This window comes from Rhinatrema bivittatum, chromosome 3 (genome assembly GCF_901001135.1).
Source record: "Rhinatrema bivittatum chromosome 3, aRhiBiv1.1, whole genome shotgun sequence".
NCBI classification, from domain to species: Eukaryota; Metazoa; Chordata; class Amphibia; order Gymnophiona; family Rhinatrematidae; genus Rhinatrema; species Rhinatrema bivittatum.
In genome coordinates, this window is record NC_042617.1 from 4,598,234 (window position 1) to 4,623,218 (window position 24,985).

Here is a 24,985-nt window from a genome sequence, read left to right on the forward strand (position 1 = left end):
AGGTCAGGGCAGGACCGGGGGCGGGTCCGGGGGCGTGTCCGAGGTCAGGGCAGGTCCGGGGGCGTGACGGTGGTCTGAGGGCGTGTCCCGAGCCCTCCTCCGTTCCGGCCGTGTCAGGGGTTTGCGCGCCGGCAGGTGTAAGAAATGAAATAAGGTAGGGGGCGGGATTTAGGTAGGGCTAGGGGATGGGTTAGAGAGGGGAAGGTGGGGGGTCCGGGAAAAAAGTTCCCTCCAAGGCCGCTCCGAAAGCGGAATATAAATCCGATTTCGGAGCGGCCTTGGAGGGAACGGGGAAAGCCACCGGGGCTCCCCTCGGGCTCGGCGCGCGCATGTTATGAAATCGGGCATAGATGTGTTTGGGCAGCGTTGCGCGAAGAAATCTACGCCCGCGCGAAAGTTTTAAAATCTGCCCCATTTTAATTTCAGACAGCACCGGGCAAGTGTACAGAAAAGCAGAAAACACTGCTTTTCTGAACTCCCTCTGACTTAATATCATAGAGAAATAGAGGCCCCAAAAATAAAAAAAGATAAAAATCTTTAAAAAAATAAAGTTTAAATCTGCAGGGGGGTTGGAAAATGGACGCTCAATGTTTGTGCCTGTGTTGGGAGAGCAGGTGCTTGCCTCAGAGCATCGGCTCTCCCCTGCATGGGCCTGTAAATTTGTACCTGAGGCAATGGAGGGTAAAGTGACTTGCCCAAGGTCACAAGGAGAGACAGCAGGACTCGAACCCTGCTCTCCTGGCTCCTAGCCCCCTGCTCTAACCACTAGCTACTCCGACTGAGACCAACAAAAAGTGTTTTGCTGGACTATTTCCCTCTGGCAGTCAGCCCTGCTCACAGGATGAGGTGTAGCCTGCAGACACCTGCACGCAGTCATCTCCATACGAGTTTACTAAGGAAAAACTGTACTTGCTGCACTGGTTCTGGAAGAAGGGGAATTTCTGTAACTTGTAATACCTCTTTGTGGAGTAAGGGAAGAGACTTTACTGCATTAACCTGTAAAGACAATTTCAAAAACATGAAGAAAAGGAGGACCTATGAAGGGAAACGGATTCGTCTGTTAGATCAGGGGTGCCAGGTTTTCAGGATAATCCAGCACGAATATGCACCGCCTCCACTGTATGCAAATCTGCCTCGTGCATATCCTGAAAACCTGGCCTCTTTCTGGCTCTTGAGGACCAGAGTTGGCCACTTCTGTTATAGATTAAAGAAACTGTGAATTAATGCCAGGTGCTGGTATTTGGATGGTTTTAATGAAGGGAGTCTGGCGGCTGGCAAGGCCTTTTAAACCGGCAATACATTTTTTTAAGCCATTTATATTACTGACCTTTTCTTGTAATAATATAAATAAAACAAGAATAACCCACATTAAGCAACATTCCTAAACTATTGTGTCAGCGTCCAGCTGGGCAAAATAAGACATTGTAAGCCCTCTGGGGATAGAGAAATACCTACAGTACCTGAATGTAAACCGGTGTGATATCTCAATTGAGATGAATGTCAGTATAAAAAAAAAAAATTAAGCAGTCATTTCTGCTTGGGAGGGGTACGGGTGGGGGTGAGTTATTCTGTATCCATGATCAGGAGGGGTAACAGAGGACAAAGTATGTGTAGGGTACGCAGGGCTATCTCATCCTGTGCAATAAATATGGAGGTCTATAGTCAGACACAGTATGGATACCAAAGTTAGCCGGATAAACTTATTTAGCTAACTTTGGAGGCACATTCAAAAGATATAAGATGCATTAGAAAGCGAGTGCTCTGTGGTTATGAGATCTTTACCCTGATATAAGATGCATTAGAAAGCGAGTGCTCTGTGGTTATCAAATGTTTACCCTGATATAAGATGCATTAGAAAGCGAGTGCTCTGTGGTTATCGGATCTTTACCCTGATATAAGATGCATTAGAAAGCGAGTGCTCTGTGGTTATCAAATGTTTACCCTGATATAAGATGCATTAGAAAGCAAGTGCTCTGTGGTTATCAGATCCTTACCCTGATATAAGATGCATTAGAAAGCGAGTGCTCTGTGGTTATCAGATCTTTACCCTGATATAAGATGCATTAGAAAGCGAGTGCTCTGTGGTTATCAAATGTTTACCCTGATATAAGATGCATTAGAAAGCAAGTGCTCTGTGGTTATCGGATCTTTACCCTGATATAAGATGCATTAGAAAGCGAGTGCTCTGTGGTTATCAAATGTTTACCCTGATATAAGATGCATTAGAAAGCGAGTGCTCTGTGGTTATCAAATGTTTACCCTGATATAAGATGCATTAGAAAGCAAGTGCTCTGTGGTTATCAGATCCTTACCCTGATATAAGATGCATTAGAAAGCGAGTGCTCTGTGGTTATCAGATCTTTACCCTGATATAAGATGCATTAGAAAGCGAGTGCTCTGTGGTTATCAAATGTTTACCCTGATATAAGATGCATTAGAAAGCAAGTGCTCTGTGGTTATCGGATCTTTACCCTGATATAAGATGCATTAGAAAGCGAGTGCTCTGTGGTTATCAAATGTTTACCCTGATATAAGATGCATTAGAAAGCGAGTGCTCTGTGGTTATGAGATCTTTACCCTGATATAAGATGCATTAGAAAGCGAGTGCTCTGTGGTTATGAGATCTTTACCCTGATATAAGATGCATTAGAAAGCGAGTGCTCTGTGGTTATCGGATCTTTACCCTGATATAAGATGCATTAGAAAGCGAGTGCTCTGTGGTTATCGGATCTTTACCCTGATATAAGATGCATTAGAAAGCGAGTGCTCTGTGGTTATCGGATCTTTACCCTGATATAAGATGCATTAGAAAGCGAGTGCTCTGTGGTTATCGGATCTTTACCCTGATATAAGATGCATTAGAAAGCGAGTGCTCTGTGGATATCGGATCTTTACCCTGATATAAGATGCATTAGAAAGCGAGTGCTCTGTGGTTATCGGATCTTTACCCTGATATAAGATGCATCAGAAAGCGAGTGCTCTGTGGTTATCGGATCTTTACCCTGATATAAGATGCATTAGAAAGCGAGTGCTCTGTGGTTATCGGATCTTTACCCTGATATAAGATGCATTAGAAAGCGAGTGCTCTGTGGTTATCGGATCTTTACCCTGATATAAGATGCATTAGAAAGCGAGTGCTCTGTGGTTATGAGATCTTTACCCTGATATAAGATGCATTAGAAAGCGAGTGCTCTGTGGTTATCGGATCTTTACCCTGATATAAGATGCATCAGAAAGCGAGTGCTCTGTGGTTATCGGATCTTTACCCTGATATAAGATGCATCAGAAAGCGAGTGCTCTGTGGTTATCAGATCTTTACCCTGATATAAGATGCATCAGAAAGCGAGTGCTCTGTGGTTATCGGATCTTTACCCTGATATAAGATGCATCAGAAAGCGAGTGCTCTGTGGTTATCGGATCTTTACCCTGATATAAGATGCATCAGAAAGCGAGTGCTTTGTGGTTATCGGATCTTTACCCTGATATAAGATGCATCAGAAAGCGAGTGCTCTGTGGTTATCGGATCTTTACCCTGATATAAGATGCATCAGAAAGCGAGTGCTCTGTGGTTATTGGATCTTTACCCTGATATAAGATGCATCAGAAAGCGAGTGCTCTGTGGTTATCGGATCTTTACCCTGATATAAGATGCATCAGAAAGCGAGTGCTCTGTGGTTATCGGATCTTTACCCTGATATAAGATGCATTAGAAAGCGAGTGCTCTGTGGTTATCGGATCTTTACCCTGATATAAGATGCATCAGAAAGCGAGTGCTCTGTGGTTATCGGATCTTTACCCTGATATAAGATGCATTAGAAAGCGAGTGCTCTGTGGTTATCGGATCTTTACCCTGATATAAGATGCATTAGAAAGCGAGTGCTCTGTGGTTATCGGATCTTTACCCTGATATAAGATGCATTAGAAAGCGAGTGCTCTGTGGTTATCGGATCTTTACCCTGATATAAGATGCATTAGAAAGCGAGTGCTCTGTGGTTATCGGATCTTTACCCTGATATAAGATGCATTAGAAAGCGAGTGCTCTGTGGTTATCAAATGTTTACCCTGATATAAGATGCATTAGAAAGCGAGTGCTCTGTGGTTATCGGATCTTTACCCTGATATAAGATGCATTAGAAAGCGAGTGCTCTGTGGTTATCGGATCTTTACCCTGATATAAGATGCATTAGAAAGCGAGTGCTCTGTGGTTATCGGATCTTTACCCTGATATAAGATGCATTAGAAAGCGAGTGCTCTGTGGTTATCAAATGTTTACCCTGATATAAGATGCATTAGAAAGCGAGTGCTCTGTGGTTATCGGATCTTTACCCTTATATAAGATGCATTAGAAAGCGAGTGCTCTGTGGTTATCGGATCTTTACCCTGATACAAGATGCATTAGAAAGCGAGTGCTCTGTGGTTATCAAATGTTTACCCTGATATAAGATGCATTAGAAAGCGAGTGCTCTGTGGTTATCAAATGTTTACCCTGATATAAGATGCATTAGAAAGCGAGTGCTCTGTGGTTATCAAATGTTTACCCTGATATAAGATGCATTAGAAAGCGAGTGCTCTGTGGTTATCAGATCCTTACCCTGATATAAGATGCATTAGAAAGCGAGTGCTCTGTGGTTATGAGATCTTTACCCTGATATAAGATGCATTAGAAAGCGAGTGCTCTGTGGTTATCGGATCTTTACCCTGATATAAGATGCATTAGAAAGCGAGTGCTCTGTGGTTATCAGATCCTTACCCTGATATAAGATGCATTAGAAAGCGAGTGCTCTGTGGTTATGAGATCTTTACCCTGATATAAGATGCATTAGAAAGCGAGTGCTCTGCGGTTATCGGATCTTTACCCTGATATAAGATGCATTAGAAAGCGAGTGCTCTGTGGTTATCAGATCTTTACCCTGATATAAGATGCATTAGAAAACGAGTGCTCTGTGGTTATCAAATGTTTACCCTGATATAAGATGCATTAGAAAGCGAGTGCTCTGTGGTTATCGGATCTTTACCCTGATATAAGATGCATTAGAAAGCGAGTGCTCTGCGGTTATGAGATCTTTACCCTGATATAAGATGCATTAGAAAGCGAGTGCTCTGTGGTTATCGGATCTTTACCCTGATATAAGATGCATTAGAAAGCGAGTGCTCTGTGGTTATCAAATGTTTACCCTGATATAAGATGCATTAGAAAGCGAGTGCTCTGTGGTTATCGGATCTTTACCCTGATATAAGATGCATTAGAAAGCGAGTGCTCTGCGGTTATGAGATCTTTACCCTGATATAAGATGCATTAGAAAGCGAGTGCTCTGTGGTTATCGGATCTTTACCCTGATATAAGATGCATTAGAAAGCGAGTGCTCTGTGGTTATCAAATGTTTACCCTGATATAAGATGCATTAGAAAGCGAGTGCTCTGTGGTTATCGGATCTTTACCCTGATATAAGATGCATTAGAAAGCGAGTGCTCTGTGGTTATGAGATCTTTACCCTGATATAAGATGCATTAGAAAGCGAGTGCTCTGCGGTTATCGGATCTTTACCCTGATATAAGATGCAGTGGAAAGCGAGTGCTCTGTGGTTATCAAATCTTTCTTTCCTTTTTGATTTTTGGGTGCAGGAGCTTCTTTCTGCGTCTTTGGGTTTCCAGCTCATTCAGAAGCAGATCTGGGAACTGGCGTCAGGAGCTTTCATTGCGAGCACCTCTATCCACCCTCCCAAGTCACAGGAAGCCCAGTCACTGCAGTAATGCTCTCCTTCCGAAACTCTGCAGTTCGGGGTCCTATGTCCAGCGCTTCCTCGCTGGCAACCCCAACTCAGGTCCTGCTCTTGGAATCCTCCACTGCCACTGATCCAGCCCTTTAATCTTATTTATTTATTTATTTAGTTTTTTTATTATGCCGGCATTCATGACAGGTGTCACATCATGCCGGTTTACATTTAACAGGGTGTGAAAAACAAAGAGAAATACAAAAAATGCAAAAAAACTTTAACAAGTGCATGGTTAGAATATTGCAGTTACAATAAAACAGGGAAGTGTACAACTGGGAACAGAAGAGAAGGTAGCAGAAGGCGTTTTTAGATCTCACTAACACTTACTCATAAGAACATGCCATACTGGGTCAGACCAAGGGTCCATCAAGCCCAGCATCCTGTCTCCAACAGAGGCCAATCCAGGCCATAAGAACCTGGCAGGTACCCAAAAACTAAGTCTATTCCATGTAACCATTGTTAATGGCAGTGGCTATTCTCAATGGGGTAGATTTTCAAAAACGGCGTGTTGTCGTACTTTTGTTGGCGCTCCAGGCGCGTATCCGCTAAAATCCTGGATCGGCGCGCGTAAGGCTACCGATTCCGTGTAGCCGGCGCGCGCCGAGCCGCGCAGCCTACCTCCATTCCCTCCGAGGCCGCTCCGAAATCGGAGCGGCCTCGGAGGGAATTCGCTAACGCCCTCCCCTCACCTTCCCCTCCCTTCCTCTACCTAACCCATCCCCCCGGCCCTGTCTAAACCCCCCCCCCTACCTTTGTTGGGGGATTTACGCCTCCCAGAGGGAGAAGTAAATCCCTGCGCACCAGCGGGCCGCTGGCGCGCCTAGACGCCACCCGGGGGCGGTTCCGGAGGGCGCGGCCATGCCCCCGGAATGCCCCGGGCCGAAACCACGCCCCCGGGCCCACCCCCGAAACGCCGCGTCCCGCCCCGAAAACGGCGCGCCGCTCGGCCCCGCCCCCGACACGCCCCCCTCGGAAAACCCCGGGGCTTACGTGAGTCCCGGGGCTCTGTGCGCGCCGGTGCGCCTATTGAACATAGGCGCACCGGCGAGCAGGGCTCTTAAAATCCGCCCCTAAGTGAACTTAATAGCAGGTAATGGACTTCTCCTCCAAGAACTTATCCAATCCTTTTTTAAACCCAGCTACACTAACTGCACTAACCACATCCTCTGGCAACAAATTCCAGAGTTTAATTGTGCGTTGAGTAAAAAAGAACTTTCTCCGATTAGTTTTAAATGTGCCCCATGCTAACTTCATTGGTTAATGGCTTTTGGCTGTGCAGGCCGGAGCTGAGAGATACAAAGCCCGGACCGGCTCCCCCCTGCAGAGATGACATGGAAGCTCAGATAACCCCAGGATTCGGCCCAAGTCCAGTGTGCTGCCGAATTCCTCAGCTGCTGGCCCAGCGTGGCGCTGACCCCCTCTTCAGTGATGTTATCTGTGGGAGCCCGTTAAACACCCCCCCCCCCCCATTCCTGCCCTGTTCCAGTCCTGCCTCCTCCCTGCTGATGTTACCTGGAGGGGGGGTTACTTAAGCAATCCCTCCAGCAGGGGGCAGGTTGCCCTTTTGGAAGCAAACACAGGACTGGGGCTGTGATGGTTTCTCACCAGGACCTGTCCCCCTGGGAGGTAATGCTTCTTTTTTTTTATCCTGCTTGATTCCCTTTTTTTTTTAAAGAGAGACTGCGTTCACCCCTAGTTCAGGGCAAGACTGCAGGGTTTGCACCACCTCCATCTGCTGGAGACAGAGAAATACTGAAGAGATGCAGGTGGCTCACCAGTTATGAGTGAGTGCTCTTCGAGTTTTTCTCTGTCTCCATCTGCTGGAAGGGAGGCAGAACCCACAGTCTGGACTGATCCGGGTACACACAGGGAACTGGAGTTGTTAGGTGGGTCTTATATACAGTAGTACGATGTTATGGGGTGGGTTATTTATTTTGCAGGGTTTCTGTTTTATGGACTGTATTTACAATTGTAGTTTACTCTGACTATTTATTATTGTAAACTGTCTTATCCCTTAGTGTGAGTAGGGGATGGGATTAGGATTCGTCTTCTAGGACATAACTTTAGTTTTATGCCATGAAAACATTGCCTTTTACGTTGTTGGCTGCTTCGAGGTTTATCCTGGAGGGAGGTGGGATGCAAGGAACAGAACAGAAGAGCTGAGTTCTGGACTTGGACACCAGACGTTGATGAACTTGGCTCTGAGCCCCATGCTGGAAAGTGCATACAGCACTGAGAACTTCCTCTGGGTCTCTTCTGGCACAGCTGCCTAAGACCCCCCTCCCAGAAACACCAGGGATTTCAGGGCGGTCTGGGTACCGACCTGTGAGCGATGGTGAGCACTGTCTTCTCTGCAAAGCGCTCACGAATTGTCTGCTGGAGCAGGCGGTCTGTCTTCTGGTCCACGCTGGCCGTGGCTTCATCAATGCAAAGAAGCTGCAATGGGAGGAGGCAACATTTGTAAGAGGTGGGAGAGAGAGGAGGGAAGGAACAAGTGTGAGAGCTGAGAGAGACAGGAAGGGAGAGAGGGGAAAGGGAAGAAAGAAGGAGGCGGGAGAATAAGACAGGCCCTGTTCAGTCAGACCAAGGTCCATCGAGCCCAGCATCCTGTCTCTGACAGTGGCCGTCCAGGTCACAAGTAATCCATCAAAAGCCTAACAGTTGACCTATTTCCCAAGTCTGCCTGGCTAATAAAACTGTATAAGGATTTTTCCTTCAGGAGCTTGTCCAGTCCTCTTTTGAACCCCGCTATGTTAGGTGCCTTCACCACATCCTCCAGCAACAGATTCCACAGCTTCATTGTGCGCTGACTGACAAAAATACTTCCTATCATTTGTTATAAATGTGCAGGATAGGAAAATTGGTTCTTACCTGCTCATTTTCATTCCTTGCCACCTAGAGTCTGTCAGTATTCCACTGTACCCAAGCAGAACGATAATAAACTGTCAAAACTTTTCCTGATCAACCTTCCCCCGAAGAGCAGAGGTAATGAAAACATGTAACTGACAACAACAAAAACTATGCCCTAGAATCCTTACCCTGAAAAAGAGGGGCCTTATGTATCTCACAGCAAAATATTGGTTAACCAGCCGAGTGGATTCTCCCTGGGTGGGACTCTCGGCTGATCCGTGGTACTACAGGAATGAAAATTAGCAGGTAAGAACCAATTTTCCTTTCCCTGTATGTACCCGGATCAGTCCAGACTCCTGGGATGTACCTAAGCTTCCCTAACCAGGGTGGAACTGCGAGAATCCCGCTCGGAGGACACTAGCTCCAAATGAACCGGATTCTGGTGCCCGGACATCAAGTTGGTAATGTCTCGCAATTTCCAGGTAGCCGCTCTACAAATTTCTTGCAGTGCAACCTGTTGGCATTCAGCCCACGAAGTGGATTGCGAAAGCTCCATCAGAAACGGACGACCCTGTACAAGGTACGTGGAAACAATAGCCTCCTTGAGCCAACGTGCGATAGTGACCTTGGAAGCTTTATGCCCCTTCTGGGTCCGCTCCATAAGACGAACAGATGGTCCGAGAGATGAAAACTGTTCGTAATCCCCAGGTAACACAACAACACCCTCTTTATATCCAGCTTCTGCAAATCCAGGGCCTCTGGCAAAGAGGAATCCAGACCCGCGAAGGACAAAGCTCCACCGACTAATTCAATTGAAAAGTAGAGACCACCTTCGGGAGAAAAGAGGAAACCGTTCTTAATGAAACACCAGCTTCCGAAATCCTCAAAAAAGGCTCTCTGCAAGATAACGCCTGGAGCTCTGAACCCATCTCACAGAGGTAATAGCCACTAGAAACACGATCTTTAAGGTGAGGTCCTTCAGAGTTGCCTGCTTCAAGGGCTCAAAGGGAGCCTTACAAAGGGCGTGGAGAACTAAATTAAGTTTCCAGGAAGGGCAGGGATTTCGAACCAGAGTGTTTAACCCCTCTCAGAAACCTAGCCACATCGTGATGTGAGGCCAGTGCCACCCCCTGCACCTTACCTCGAAAACAACCTAATACCGCCACCTGAACTCTCAGGGAATTAAAGGCCAACTCCTTGGACAATCCAGTCTGCAGAAATTCCAGAACCTCCGGGATTGAGGCCCTGGAAGGACTAACGTTCCGATCCAGACCACCAGGATTCAAACACTCCCCAGACTCTAACGTATGCTCTAGAGGTGAAGGTTTTATGGGAGTGTAAGAACATGGTAATAACCGCGGGGGAGTAACCCCTCGTCCTTAACCGCTGCCTTTCAAAAGACATGCCGCTAGACAGAAGCAATCTACCTCGCCGAAACAGACGAGACCCTGTCGCAGGAGAGTCAGGGATGGACAAAACCTTAGCGGACCATCGATTGCTAGAGTCAGGAGATCTGCAAACCAGGTATGCCATGGCCATTCCGGGGCCACTAGAATCACCTTGCCCGGATGAACTTCGATGCAGCGCAGCACTTTTCTGACTAACTGCCACGGCGGAAAGACGTACAACAGAACGTCCCTTGGCCAGGGTAGGACTAGAGTATCTACTCCCAATGCTCCCGGTTCTCGACACCGACTGAAGAACCGAGGAGTTTTGGCATTGTAGCATGTCGCCATGAGATCCATGGAAGGCATGGTCCAACACTTGCACAGAAGACGAAAAGCTCGGAGAGTACCCACTCCCCTGGATCCAACTGGTGTCGACTGAGAAAATCGGCCTGCAAGTTGTCCACCCCGGCGATGTGTTGTGAATCTGATGTAAATCTGCTGCTAGAGTAGCAATCTGTATGGAGAAGATGCTTGATGGGAGGAGCAATCAGACAGGAGGAGCAATCTGTACAGAAGGCTCTGTGTAGCGGGCTCCTGGAGAGGGAGGAGTCAGCAATCTTGTAGTGTCTCAGATATCGTCTTGCTAAGGAGTAGCAATCTGTAATGAATCTGATATAGTTGTGGGTGGATCCCTGGGCCAATGCGAGATGACCACGCTCTCGGGAGGATACCCCGAGAGGGACCACCGGCTAGGCTGGAGTATGGAGACAGACACACATTAGTTCTTTTATTAAACAGGTTATTAGAAACCACCAGAGGTGGCAGTAGTGAGCTGATATGCCCGGCAGGGCTGTAGTCCCTCAAGTACTGGAACAATGATCCCAGGATGGCTGAGCTGTTGAGAAACTGTAGAAAGTGAGTAGGCAGAGTAGGCAGAGTTCATGAATAGAACTAGATGACAAAACTCACATAAGTTCTCAAGTAAGCTCAGGAGCTGGAAAGGATTAGGCCCTTGAGGAGCGAGTACCTGGTTCCAGAGAAAGCTCTGAGAGAGCGATGGTAACTCACATTTGTTTGTAGTAGTGATAGCTTCCAGGCAGTAGAGAATCTTCAGAGTGTCCAGGAACATGGGCCCTCGAGGAGCGAGTACTGGTCCCTATCTGTAATCTGAAAATAAAGAAAAGAGTGAGGCCCCCGAGGAGCGGGTACCTCTGGTAAGTCCGAGGAGGCAGAGTAGCTTGAGAGGTGTAGCCGAAGCAATCCCCTTACCCCTTGATAACTCGAATTATTAGCGTTTTCAAAGCCCTTTAAATATTGGAAGCAGATGACGTCATCTCATGGGGACGCCCCTGAGGTTCGCGCCCTTGCTGGTACAAGAGTCAGGACGCACGCGCATGTGCACACGCCCTAGGCATCAAGACAAGATGGCGGAATTGCAGCGTCTAGCCAGTCCGGGGATGCCGGAAGGAGACGGCATGGAGACGCCATAGCAGCCAGCCGTCCATCAGACCCGGAGGGAGTTGCCACAGAGGTAAAGAGGGCGGAGTGAGGGCGTCTAGCAGCGACGGATGCAACACATGTTGACTATGTTCCATTAAATCATGTCTTTCTATATGCTCTTCGATTTTGATCTTGAGAATAGTTTCCACTATTTTTCCCGGCACTGAAGTCAGGCTCACTGGTCTATAGTTACCCGGATCGCCCCTGGAGCCTTTTTTAAATATTGGGATTACATTGGCAACCCTCCAGTCTTCAGGTACAATGGATGATTTTAATGATAGGTTACAAATTTTAACTAATAGATCAGAAATTTCATTTTTGAGTTCCTTCAGTACCCTAGGATGCATATCATCCGGTCCAGGTGATTTGCTACTCTTTAGTTTGTCAATCTGGCCTACTACATCTTCCAGGTTCACAGTGTTTTCGTTCAGTTCGTCTGACTCATCACCCCTGAAAACCATCTCCGGAACTGGTATCTCCCCAACATCCTCATTAGTAAACACGGAAGCAAAGAATTCATTTAGTCTTTCTGTAATGGCCTTATCTTCCCTAAGAGCTCCTTTAACCCCTCAGTCATCTATTGGTCCAACTGACTCCCTCACAGGTTTCTTGCTTCGGATATATTTTAAAAAGTTTTTATTATGAGTTTTTGCCTCTAGGGCCAACATACCAAACACCATCTCTTTATGGGAATCCCTCTCAATACAAATAAAAAAAACCTCCTTACTCAGCTATCTCTCACACTCAACCACAAAAAAAACCCAAACAGAAATCTTACACATTTCCAACAAAACCACCACAAAGTCCATCCAAGAAATTGCGTCCATACAACCAAACTTTGCGTCCATACAACCAAACTTTGAATTCCCCAACGAAGTAAAAGACCTTGGTATCACACTGGACTCGGAACTCAACATGAAGAAACACATAAACTTAACAATCAAGGAGGGCTATTACAAGCTCCAAGTCCTCAAAAAAACTCAAACCGCTACTATTCAACCATGATTACCGCACACTACTCTAGTCCCTCATACTTTCCAAACTGGACTACTGTAACTCCCTTCTCCTCGGACTCCCAGCCTCCTCCACCAAACTCCTCCAGCTTCTGCAAAATGCAGCAGCCAAATTCCAATTGCTCCTCACACATCATCCCCACACTAAAAGAACTGCATTGGCTCCCCGTAACCTACAGGGCACAATACAAAACCCTTACTCTCCTACACAAAACCATTAAAAATAAAAATCACAAGTGGCTAAAGGCCACTCCCCACCATCACGACTCCCAGTGAAACCTGCGATCTCAAAACACTGGCCTGCTTGCTATCCCTCCCACAAAACTAGCCCACCTCACCTCCACCAGAAAACGCACCATCTCAAAAGCAGGCTCATCCCTCTGGAACAAACTGCCCACCCAACTAAGACTGGAACCCTCCATCCAATCATTCAAAAAAAACCTGATAACCTGGCTATTCCAAAAAGCCTACCAACACACAGACTCCACCCATCCCCCACAGCAGATATAAGTATTCTATCCTCCCAGCAATTAACATCATCAACTTACACGTTTTCAACACTTCAATGCTATCATACTCCGATACTTCAATGTTACCATGTATTTTTTCCATTTTTCAAAGTTACCATGTATCATTACTAAGATACCTCAATCTTAAGTTAAATAACTATATTTTATAATGTATTAATAAGTCTCCTTAGTTCTATAAGTTATTAAGTTATTTATGTTTTCGCAATGTTACAATGTATCAATAGTAAGACACCTTAGTCTTACTATTTCTCACAGTTATAATGTAAAGCGATGTAATATACTCCAATGGATGTCGGTATATAAAAACAACAAATAAATAAATAATAAATAAACACCCTGGGCGCCGTCGCTAGACCGAACCGAAGGACACAAAATTGGAAATGTTTTCCGAGGATCGCAAACCGTAGGTATTTCTGGTGATCTGGACGGATGGGTATGTGCAGATAAGCCTCCGTCAGGTCCAATGACGCTAGAAACTCTCCCTTGTGTATAGATGCTATCACCGAGCGCAGAGTTTCCATCTGAAAACGAGGCACCTTCAGCGTCCGATTGACCTTTTTGAAATCGAGAATGGGGCGAAACGTGCCTTCCTTTTCGGCATAATGAGTAACGCCTGCGCCTGAGTTCTCTGGCAGGAACCGGAACTATGGCGCCGAGATCCTGCAGGGTATCTTGTACCGCTTTCCGCTTTTGACGGTATGCGCATGGGGAAACCATGAAGTGGTCATGGATCGGACGTGCAAAATCTAAAACGTAGCTGTGTTCGATTATGCTTAGGACCCTTTGATCCTATGTTACAGTGGTCCACTCCTCCAGGAATAAGGACAGCCTGCCCCCAATTCTTGAAACTGAGGAGTGAACCGGTCGCACTTCATTGAGAGGACTTGGGACCCCCATGAGACTGGATGACTCCTTCCCTGGAGGGCCACCGGCCCCGAAAGGACTGGTTCCATGTATTTTGGCAGCTTTGCCCCTGACGAAAAGAGGAACCGGTGGACCGTGAGGAGCAAAAACGTCGATTCCCCCGAAATCTCGCACTCTGAGGAAAGGAGCCTCTCGTCCTTGGCCTGTCATCCGGCAGTTTATGGACCTTGTTCTCCCCCAGCAACTTTATCATATCCTCCAACCGTTGCCCAAACAGCAGTCTCCCCTTGAAGGATAGAGAACTCAAATTTGCAGATGATATGGTGGCGGGCCAAGGAAGTGACGTCACCCGGTGAGAATGGATGCCTGAGCTTCCTTCTCTGCTCCCCTTTACTGGTAAATCAAGCATTTTCCCCATAATCACAGACGAAAATCACCAGATACATCAACATCATGCTCGACGAAATGACCCTCAAGAAAAAACAAGTTGATTTGACTCAGTTTTCGTTCGATGCGGGCGGATCAAGATATGAGGCCTTGAGCAGCATGGCAGCCTCAGAGGAGGCTGAAGGCATTGCTTTGGTGAAAGACCTATTGAACACTGATAAAGATGAATCAACAGATACGCTAACAAAGAAAGATTTTGACAACTGGTTCCAAGACCTTAAACAAGGTTTTAAGCCATGCATTAAAGTTTTCTATATGGCTTAGCCTCCCGTTCCCCTTTCCATGAACAGGTAACACTTCTGAAAAGGCAATATTCTTTGCCATGTGACTAATCTGCTTCTCCAGAGTCTAGAAATCTCTGTGTACCTCTTGGATGCTGTTTCCAGCAAGGTCATTGGCTCCCAAATGGAAGATAATAACTTCAGAGTCCTTACTTTCTTCTTTTATTGCATGGACTATCTGATTAGCATTTCTACCAGCTGATGATCCTGGAAGGCTTTTAACTGGAAAAGAGATCCCAAATTAGTGCCTCTGATGACTGAGTCACCCAGCACAATGAGCGTTTTCTTATGGTTATTGACTGTATTATTTAATATCTGCGTGCGTTGGGTTTCTTCTTTCCTTTACGATACTATTTCAGTCTCCATTACTAGAGCTTCTTCATTTCCAATACAGAGAAGGCATTTTGTACTTGTGTCACTTGAGAGAACATGTTCTCCGCGCACTGTAATCCATTTATTCCTGGTTCCTCTACGCTCTGTGTAAGTGTGGGGAGGACATGTGGGCTGCACGTGGGAAGAACGGGTGTCTTTGGGTCACAGGTCTTATCCTAGCTGAGCCCACTGTAAACCAATTTTTTTTTTTTTACTTCTGAATTTTCTGTGGTAATGGGGAAATGATTCCTGAATACTGTAAGGTGGGTGAGGATTCCTTGGCTGCTAATACTTTATTATAGTAGCTAATTCAAAGAAACATAGAAATGACGGCAGAAAAAGACCAAACAGCCCATCCAGTCTGCCCAGCAAGCTCCCACACAATCAATAACTAATAATCCACATTTTGTGCCGTTCAGGGCTGTAATGTGAGCAACAGCCTCAAAGACACACCAACAATGCAAATATACAAAACCTTTCGGCTACATTTCACAGATGTAAGGCAGTAATATATACTTAGCTTTGAGAGTCCTTCTGGACGGGAAACAACCTGAAAAGATAACTTTTCAGTTATCTGTCTAAATGGCTTTTGAATATCTACCCCTAAGGTTACAAATTTTAAACACCTAAAATCAGGAGACCTAATTACAACTTTCAAGATATTTTTCTGGGGGATTAGTTTAGAAAAACATGCCAGCAATAAATATCAGCTGCAGTAACAAATCTGAAGAAAGGCTTCATTTTTGTGCTTGGCTGAAGCTGCTCGCCCTGTACAGAGAGGAAGCGCTAGATTCAGGGTAAGGGAAACCCCGGTCCCTTCCTGAGGCAGCCAGGGAACAGAGAACTTACCTTGGCCTGGGTCAGAAGAGCTCTCGCCAGACACACCAGCTGTCTCTGTCCTACTGACAAACTCCTTCCACTCTCCCCAACTTCTGAGTCCAGTCCACCTGCAAAAAGCAGAAAAATATTAGCCCCACAGCGACCAGAGCAGATTCCTGCATTACATCACTGGAGACAAACTTTCCTCACAGAGCAAACGAGGGCAGAAAAAGATATGAAAAGCCCATCCAGTCTGCTCCGTGCAGGTCACTCCCCACCCCCCGCGCCTTCTGTTTAGGGCACTAACTACCCCTCTGTGTACGCTACGCCCATGTCTTCTGTTTAGAGCTGTAATTGCCCCTCTGTGCAGGTTACCCCCTCACTTTCTGTTTAGAGCTGTAATTGCCCCTCTGTGCAGGTTACCCCCTCACTTTCTGTTTAGAGCTGTAATTGCCCCTCTGTGCAGGTTACCACCTCACTTTCTGTTTAGAGCTGTAATTGCCCCTCTGTGCAGGTTACCCCCTCACGTTTTGTTTAGAGCTGTAATTGCCCCTCTGTGCAGGTTACCCCCTCACGTTTTGTTTAGAGCTGTAATTGCCCCTCTGTGCAGGTTACCCCCTCACTTTCTGTTTAGAGCTGTAATTACCCCTCTGTGCAGGTTACCCCCTCACGTTTTGTTTAGAGCTGTAATTGCCCCTCTGTGCAGGTTACCCCCTCACGTTTTGTTTAGAGCTGTAATTGCCCCTCTGTGCAGGTTACCCCCTCACGTTTTGTTTAGAGCTGTAATTGCCCCTCTGTGCAGGTTACCCCCTCACATTGTGTTTAGAGCTGTTATTGCCCCTCTGTGCAGGTTACTCCCTCACTTTTTGCTTAGAGCTGTAATTGCCCCTCTGTGCAGGTTACCCCCTCACGTTTTGTTTAGAGCTGTAATTGCCGCTCTGTGCAGGTTACCCCCTCACCTTTTGTTTAGAGCTGTAATTGCCCCTCTGTGCAGGTTACCCCCTCACGTTTTGTTTAGAGCTGTAATTGCCCCTCTGTGCAGGTTACCCCCTCACTTTCTGTTTAGAGCTGTAATTGCCCCTCTGTGCAGGTTACCCCCTCACTTTCTGTTTAGAGCTGTAATTGCCCCTCTGTGCAGGTTACCTCCTCTCCCTCTCTCTGTTTAGAGCTGTAATTGCTCCTCTGTGCAGGTTACCCCCTCACTTTCTGTTTAGAGCTGTAATTGCCCCTCTGTGCAGGTTACCCCCTCACCTTTTGTTTAGAGCTGTAATTGCCCCTCTGTGCAGGTTACCCCCTCACGTTTTGTTTAGAGCTGTAATTGCCACTCTGTGCAGGTTACCCCCTCACGTTTTGTTTAGAGCTGTAATTGCCCCTCTGTGCAGGTTACTCCCTCACGTTTGTTTAGAGCTGTAATTGCCCCTCTATGCAGGTTACTCCCTCACATTTGTTTAGAGCTGTAATTGCCTCTCTGTGCAGGTTACCCCCTCACGTTTGTTTAGAGCTGTAATTGCCTCTCTGTGCAGGTTACCCCCTCTCGTTTTGTTTAGAGCTGTAATTGCCTCTCTGTGCAGGTTACCCCCTCACGTTTGTTTAGAGCTGTAATTGCCTCTCTGTGCAGGTTACCCCCTCTCGTTTTGTTTAGAGCTGTAATTGCCCCTCTGTGCAGGTTACCACCTCACGTTTGTTTAGAGCTGTAATTGCCTCTCTGTGCAGGTTACCCCCTCACGTTTGTTTAGAGCTGTAATTGCCTCTCTGTGCAGGTTACCCCCTCTCGTTTTGTTTAGAGCTGTAATTGCAGCTCTGTGCAGGTTACCCCCTCACCTTTTGTTTAGAGCTGTAATTGCCCCTCTGTGCAGGTTACCCCCTCACTTTCTGTTTAGAGCTGTAATTGCCCCTCTGTGCAGGTTACCCCCTCACGTTTTGTTTAGAGCTGTAATTGCCACTCTGTGCAGGTTACCCCCTCACGTTTTGTTTAGAGCTGTAATTGCCCCTCTGTGCAGGTTACTCCCTCACGTTTGTTTAGAGCTGTAATTGCCCCTCTATGCAGGTTACTCCCTCACGTTTTGTTTAGAGCTGTAATTGCAGCTCTGTGCAGGTTACCCCCTCACCTTTTGTTTAGAGCTGTAATTGCCCCTCTGTGCAGGTTACCCCCTCACTTTCTGTTTAGAGCTGTAATTGCCCCTCTGTGCAGGTTACCCCCTCACGTTTTGTTTAGAGCTGTAATTGCCACTCTGTGCAGGTTACCCCCCTCACGTTTTGTTTAGAGCTGTAATTGCCCCTCTGTGCAGGTTACTCCCTCACGTTTGTTTAGAGCTGTAATTGCCCCTCTATGCAGGTTACTCCCTCACGTTTGTTTAGAGCTGTAATTGCCCCTCTGTGCAGGTTACCCCCTCACGTTTGTTTAGAGCTGTAATTGCCCCTCTATGCAGGTTACCCCCTCACGTTTTGTTTAGAGCTGTAATTGCCCCTCTGTGCAGGTTACTCCCTCACGTTTGTTTAGAGCTGTAATTGCCCCTCTGTGCAGGTTACTCCCTCACGTTTGTTTAGAGCTGTAATTGCCTCTCTGTGCAGGTTACCCCCTCACGTTTGTTTAGAGCTGTAATTGCCTCTCTGTGCAGGTTACCCCCTCACGTTTGTTTAGAGCTGTAATTGCCTCTCTGTGCAGGTTACCCCCTCTCGTTTGTTTAGAGCTGTAATTGCCCCTCTGTGCAGGTTACCCCCTCACGTTTGTTTAGAGCTGTAATTGCCTCTCTGTGCAGGTTACCCCCTCACGTTTGTTTAGAGCTGTAATTGCCCCTCTGTGCAGGTTACCCCCTCTCGTTTTGTTTAGAGCTGTAATTGCCTCTCTGTGCAGGTTACCCCCTCACGTTTGTTTAGAGCTGTAATTGCCTCTCTGTGCAGGTTACCCCCTCTCGTTTTGTTTAGAGCTGTAATTGCCCCTCTGTGCAGGTTACCCCCTCACGTTTGTTTAGAGCTGTAATTGCCTCTCTGTGCAGGTTACCCCCTCACGTTTGTTTAGAGCTGTAATTGCCCCTCTGTGCAGGTTACCCCCTCACGTTTGTTTAGAGCTGTAATTGCCTCTCTGTGCAGGTTACCCCCTCACGTTTGTTTAGAGCTGTAATTTCCCCTTTGTGCAGTTTACCCCCTCACGTTTGTTTAGAGCTGTAATTCTCTCTCTGTGCAGGTTACCCCCTCTCGTTTTGTTTAGAGCTGTAATTGCCTCTCTGTGCAGGTTACCCCCTCACGTTTGTTTAGAGCTGTAATTGCCTCTCTGTGCAGGTTACCCCCTCACGTTTGTTTAGAGCTGTAATTGCCTCTCTGTGCAGGTTACCCCCTCTCGTTTTGTTTAGAGCTGTAATTGCCCCTCTGTGCAGGTTACCCCCTCACGTTTGTTTAGAGCTGTAATTGCCTCTCTGTGCAGGTTACCCCCTCTCGTTTTGTTTAGAGCTGTAATTGCCTTTCTGTGCAGGTTACCCCCTCTCGTTTTGTTTAGAGCTGTAATTGCCTCTCTGTGCAGGTTACCCCCTCACGTTTGTTTAGAGCTGTAATTGCCTCTCTGTGCAGGTTACCCCCTCACGTTTGTTTAGAGCTGTAATTGCCTCTCTGTGCAGGTTACCCCCTCTCGTTTTGTTTAGAGCTGTAATTGCCTTTCTGTGCAGGTTACCCCCTCTCGTTTTGTTTAGAGCTGTAATTGCCTCTCTGTGCAGGTTACCCCCTCACGTTTGTTTAGAGCTGTAATTGCCTCTCTGTGCAGGTTACCCCCTCTCGTTTTGTTTAGAGCTGTAATTGCCTTTCTGTGCAGGTTACCCCCTCTCATTTTGTTTAGAGCTGTAATTGCCTCTCTGTGCAGGTTACCCCCTCTCGTTTTGTTTAGAGCTGTAATTGCCCCTCTGTGCAGGTTACCCCTTGTGCCTTCTATTTAAGATTGTAATTGCCGCTCTGTGTGTATTATTACCCCTCTCTTTCTGATTAGGGCTGTAACTGCCTCTCCGTTCAGCTTTCTGTTTAGGTTGTCCCCATGCCTTCTGTTGGGGATCTTCTCTGTCCTGTTATATTCTCTCGGGGCGTTTGCACTTACCCATCCGTGTGATCGCCTCCTTCAGGTGAACCTGCTCCAGCACCTGGTACAGCTCCACATCCTCGTGCCGACCCCAAGGGTCCAGGTTCTCTCGGACCGAGCCACTGAAGAGGAACGGGTCCTGGGGGATGATGGCGAGTTTGCACCTGTAGGAAATGGCCCTGCTTCAGTAAGAATCACCAGTCCAGACCAAAACTTTCAACAAAATGCTTTGCTGGAAATTGCGGAAGATGAGTAAATAACAACATGATGAGTGCTGTGACATAAAACCTAGCTTAGGCAGATTTCTTTCAGACTTGGATGGTGTGCAAGATGAGCAGAGAGAGGCATCGATGCGTTGGCAGCAGGGAGAGTGGAAGAGACGCTGGGCTGGATCACCTGGAATTGCTGGAGAAGCCGCTGCTGTCACTTCTGCTCTGACCACCTGATTTACCATGCTCGGCAAAGCCTCTTATCTTAGTCTGCGGTGCAGGAAATCTGCTACACAAAGGCAAGCAGTAGATGCTCTTTATTAGGCTGGCAGCTTTCAGGACTGATAGGTAGCGTTACAGCTCCTGTAATAATTCCTTTTGCAGAGGGAACACTTTATATGCTGATGCTGTTTTATAAACCATAGAGCAGCGCTTCCCAAACCTCTCCTGGGGTCCCCATTGCCAGTCGGGTTTCCAGGATATCCATAACAAATATGCATGAGACAGATTTGCATGTCATGGAGACTCATGCATATTCATCGGGGCTGGTTTGGGAAGCCAGCACTTTGGCTGTTTCCCTTACAGTTTCACAGACTTTGCTTTATCTCAGGAGCTATTATAAGTAGTTTTTACCACTGTGGAATATCTTGTGCTTTTCTAAGTTTTGAAAGGCTTCGTGGGCAAAAATGTTCTTTTTATAAGCTGAGTTCAAATCTGTGCCCTACAATCCTAGTATAATGCACTAATATTGGGATTTCTTGTGCGTGCTATGTTTTGCCTTGTGCACGGGGTTCACGACCTGACACCCCACGCCTTCCTGAATGCTGATACCACCTTTCCTGGTGTCTACAACCATTTCTGCAGGGACATATTTCCTGATATCATTGCCAAGTCTTCCCCACTCCACCCTTTCTTGCCAGTGAAAAATTCCAGCCTCTTCTACATTATTTTATCTTCTTTCCCCACCCCTCCCTTAATTCCCAAACGGTCACCTTAAAGAGCCTCAGCTCGGCCGCCCACCTCTGAACTGCATTTATTTCATTCTGCTTTATGTCATTCTGTTGTAACTCACTTAGCGTGTTTGACGCTGAATGAGAAATACATTTCATAATTACATACTGGGGCCGATTTTCAAAGAGTTCGAGCTCCTAATTTTTGGAGTTAGGCCCCTATTGAAAATTTACCAGCACTGAATGCCTATATTTAGGCTCCTAGTTTCATTGGACTCTTAAAATGTAGGAGCCTATAAAGAGGGCGGGGAAAGAACGTTAGGGGCTTAGCAGAGATTTTCAGAACTAGGAACCATCCTATATTAGGGATTCATCTGATATGATTGTATATTTGGAACAATTGGACATAGACACTACTGATTTAAAATTGGTGACTTTAGATGTAGAAGCCTTATATACATCCATTCTGCAAAATGAGGCCATAAGAATTGCTGAAACCATTTTTGACCAACGTCCAAGACCCCATTGGATTCCGAGTGAATTTTTGTCACAACTTTTACAGATTGCTCTAAAGAAAAATTTCTTTGCTTTCAATCAAGAGTTTTTTCTACAAGTATGTGGTACTGCCATGGGGGCCACCATGGCCCCAGACCTTGCGAATCTCTATATGCATTATTTTGAGACTAGCTGGCTTACCAACCACCCATTTATGCAACAATTGGTCACCTGGAAGCGATACATCGATGATGTCTTTGTATTATGGAGGGGAATGAAGACTCATTCCGAATTTTTTTGTCTTGGTTAAATTCCTGCAATTCTCACTTGAAATTTACAGCCTCTTTTGACTCACATACAATAACCTTTTTGGATATTCGTATCACCTTAATTGGAAGAAAATTTGTAACTTCAATTTACCGAAAACCAGTCAGTTATAATACTTATCTTCACTATTCCAGTGCACACCCTAGGAATTTAAAGAGAAATTTGCCTGTAAGTCAATATATTCGCCTCAGACGCTTATGTACATCTACAGCGGATTTTGAAATACAATCAAAATTTCTAAATGAACGTTTTTCAGCTAGAGGTTATCCACGCTCAAGTATTCGGAAGGCTTATCTTCATATTAATTTCGAACTCTCTGTTCAATGCTGTTGAATGTTACAGTGTTTAAATTTATAGCATTCTCCTTGCCCACGTATTATGATCTCCTTGCCCGACACAGTGCTGTGTTTCGGACTTAATAATGTCCTTTCTCAAGGGCTTTTTTCTGCATCAGAAATACAATATTCATAGTTATTAAAATGACATAATCTTGACCAACATCCAACATTTTGCAATTGAAAGTTACTCAGCGAGATACTCACATATAGTGAGTTCGGAGAGAGGTATCTTCAAAGGATACTAATGATGCATATTATATGTGAGTATATGTGAGTATCTCGCTGAGTAACTTTCAATTGCAAAATGTTGAACGTTGGTCAAGATTATGTCATTTTAATAACTATGAATATTGTATTTCTGACGCAGAAAAAAGCCCTTGAGAAAGGACATTATTAAGTCCGAAACACAGCACTGTGTCGGGCAAGGAGATCGTAATACGTGGGCAAGGAGAATGCTATAAATTTAAAGACTGCAACATTCAACAGCATCGAACAGAGAGTTCGAAACGAATATGAAGATTGCAACACCATGAGAATTGGAATATAAGATAAGACAAAGTTCTCATAGATTATGAACGTATAACATAAGTTCAGGAGTTAATGTATATTTTAATATCACGGGTGATGAAGCACAGAAAAATTAAAAAATTATTTGAGGTGATCACACTGACCTATGATTATAAACAAGGCAGAGTGAAAAAATTGCTGAGAAGCATAACACAATGATGCCTATTATGACGGTCAAGATCTCTAGCGTTCTAAGTTTCGTTAAGAAGGGAAAGTACTCATTAGTATATAGTATAGGGAAAAATAACCCATGCTATAATTACACAATGTTGTGCTCCATATTAGGTGCTATAACCCAAGAAAGAGATCTAGGCGTCATAGTGGATAACACATTGAAATCGTCGGTGCAGTGTGCTGTGGCAGTCAAAAAAGTAAACAGAATGTTGGGAATTATTAGAAAGGGAATGGTGAATAAAACAGAAAATGTCATAATGCCTCTATCGCTCCATGGTGAGACCGCACCTTGAATACTGTGTACAATTCTGGTCACTGCATCTCAAAAAAGATATAATTACGATGGAGAAGGTACAGAGAGGGGCGACCAAAATGATAAAGGGAATAGAACAGCTCCCCTATGAGGAAAGACTAAAGAAGTTAGGACTTTTCAGCTTGGAGAAGAGACGGCTAAGGGGGGATATGATAGAGGTGTTTAAAATCATGAGAGGTCTAGAACGGGTAGATGTGAATCGGTTATTTATACTTTCGAATAATAGAAAGACTAGGGGGCACTCCATGAAGTTAGCATGTGGCACATTTAAAACTAATCGGAGAAAGTTCTTTTTTACTCAACGCACAATTAATCTCTGGAATTTGTTGCCAGAGGATGTGGTTAGTGCAGTTAGTATAGCTGTGTTTAAAAAAGGATTGGATAAGTTCTTGGAGGAAAAGTCCATTACCTGCTATTAAGTTCACTTAGAGAATAGTCACTGCCATTAGCAACGGTTACATGGAATAGACTTAGTTTTTGGGTACTTGCCAGGTACTTATGGCCTGGATTGGCCACTGTTGGAAACAGGATGCTGGGCTTGATGGACCCTTGGTCTGACCCAGTATGGCATGTTCTTATGTTCTTATATCCAACTTACCTGAGCTCCTCTAGGGCAACCAGCCGGATATCCACATTGTTGATAAAGATCTGTCCTCCGTTTAGTTCAATCATGCGGAAGAGAGCCAGGAACATTGTGGATTTGCCGGATCCAGTTCGGCCCACGATGCCCACCTTCTCTCCATGAGCGATGGTGAAGTTCACCCCATCCAGGGCATTGGGGAGTCCAGCTCGATAGGCCAGCCCGACATTCCTGAACTCCACATGACCCTCACTCGGCCAATCAGGAGCAACCTGTCAAAGTACAGACTTAGAGTGTGAGCCATCTGGGAATAAGGAACTACTTCCAGTACCTGAATGTAACACGCTTTGCAAGCGTCTGGAAGGCGGAATATAAATAAATGAAAGAATGAAATCAGAAATAAACAAAAATAACACTATCTTTCACGTTTTCTTACCATTACATTTTTTTTCCAGTGACATAACTCATTGGGAATTAACTGAACATCAAATATAATTACAGTGGTCTCAGTATTCAAAGGTAGCCATTTATGTAAGTTAGCCGGCTAAGAGTTATTGGCTAACTTACATGGGATATTCAGCAGCATTATATGGGATAATCAGCAGGATGGCTATGCTGCTGAATATCCCCATATTCAGCACTACTTATCCGGATGAGTTATATCTGCATGCAGGTCTAACTTATCTGATTAACTGGCTAAATATCAATATTGCTACTTATCCAGTTAAACAGCGCTGCCCTGATTCGCCCACTGCCTGCCAACTACTTCTCCAGCTAATCCAGCTAAGTAGTGGCAACTGAACATAGCCAGAAATTCAGTGACCGCCACTTAGCTGGATAAGTCTGGCTTATCCGGCTAAATAGCGTTTCAATATCGGAGTTAGTGTTTCTATGTTATATTTAATAATGATTTTAATTATATTTTATTTGTTAATTTATTTTTACTTGGATTTTCTTTTAAAAACTGAATTTTATGAGTAGTTAGAATTTTATTTTTTGTGAGAATCTCACAAGTTTTATATTTTATTGTCTGTAATATGCTTTTTTAAAAATCTGATTATATATGTATCTCTGTTCATCTGTCAGGCCTTCATTGTGTTCAGCGATCAAGAAATTTTAATAAATGTAGAATGT

At 45.4% G+C, this 24,985-nt stretch overlaps 1 protein-coding gene across 5 annotated transcripts in view; it reads right to left on the reverse strand.

Annotated features, from left to right (window-relative positions):
* The window catches only part of LOC115086663 (multidrug resistance-associated protein 7-like), a 174,801-nt gene that overhangs the window by 3,519 nt on the left and 146,297 nt on the right, over positions 1–24,985 (reverse strand). For 3 of the 5 annotated variants that reach the window (XM_029592826.1, XM_029592827.1, XM_029592825.1), the window contains exons 18-22: positions 23,870–24,123; positions 20,295–20,396; positions 19,917–20,062; positions 15,869–15,966; positions 8,098–8,210 (exon numbers count right to left, since the gene is read on the reverse strand). In XM_029592826.1, coding sequence (XP_029448686.1) covers positions 8,098–8,210; positions 15,869–15,966; positions 19,917–20,062; positions 20,295–20,396; positions 23,870–24,123 — 713 coding nt within the window. The remainder of the gene's footprint in view (positions 1–8,097; positions 8,211–15,868; positions 15,967–19,916; positions 20,063–20,294; positions 20,397–23,869; positions 24,124–24,985) is intronic. The other 2 variants (XM_029592829.1, XM_029592828.1) reach the window with 1 other exon arrangement.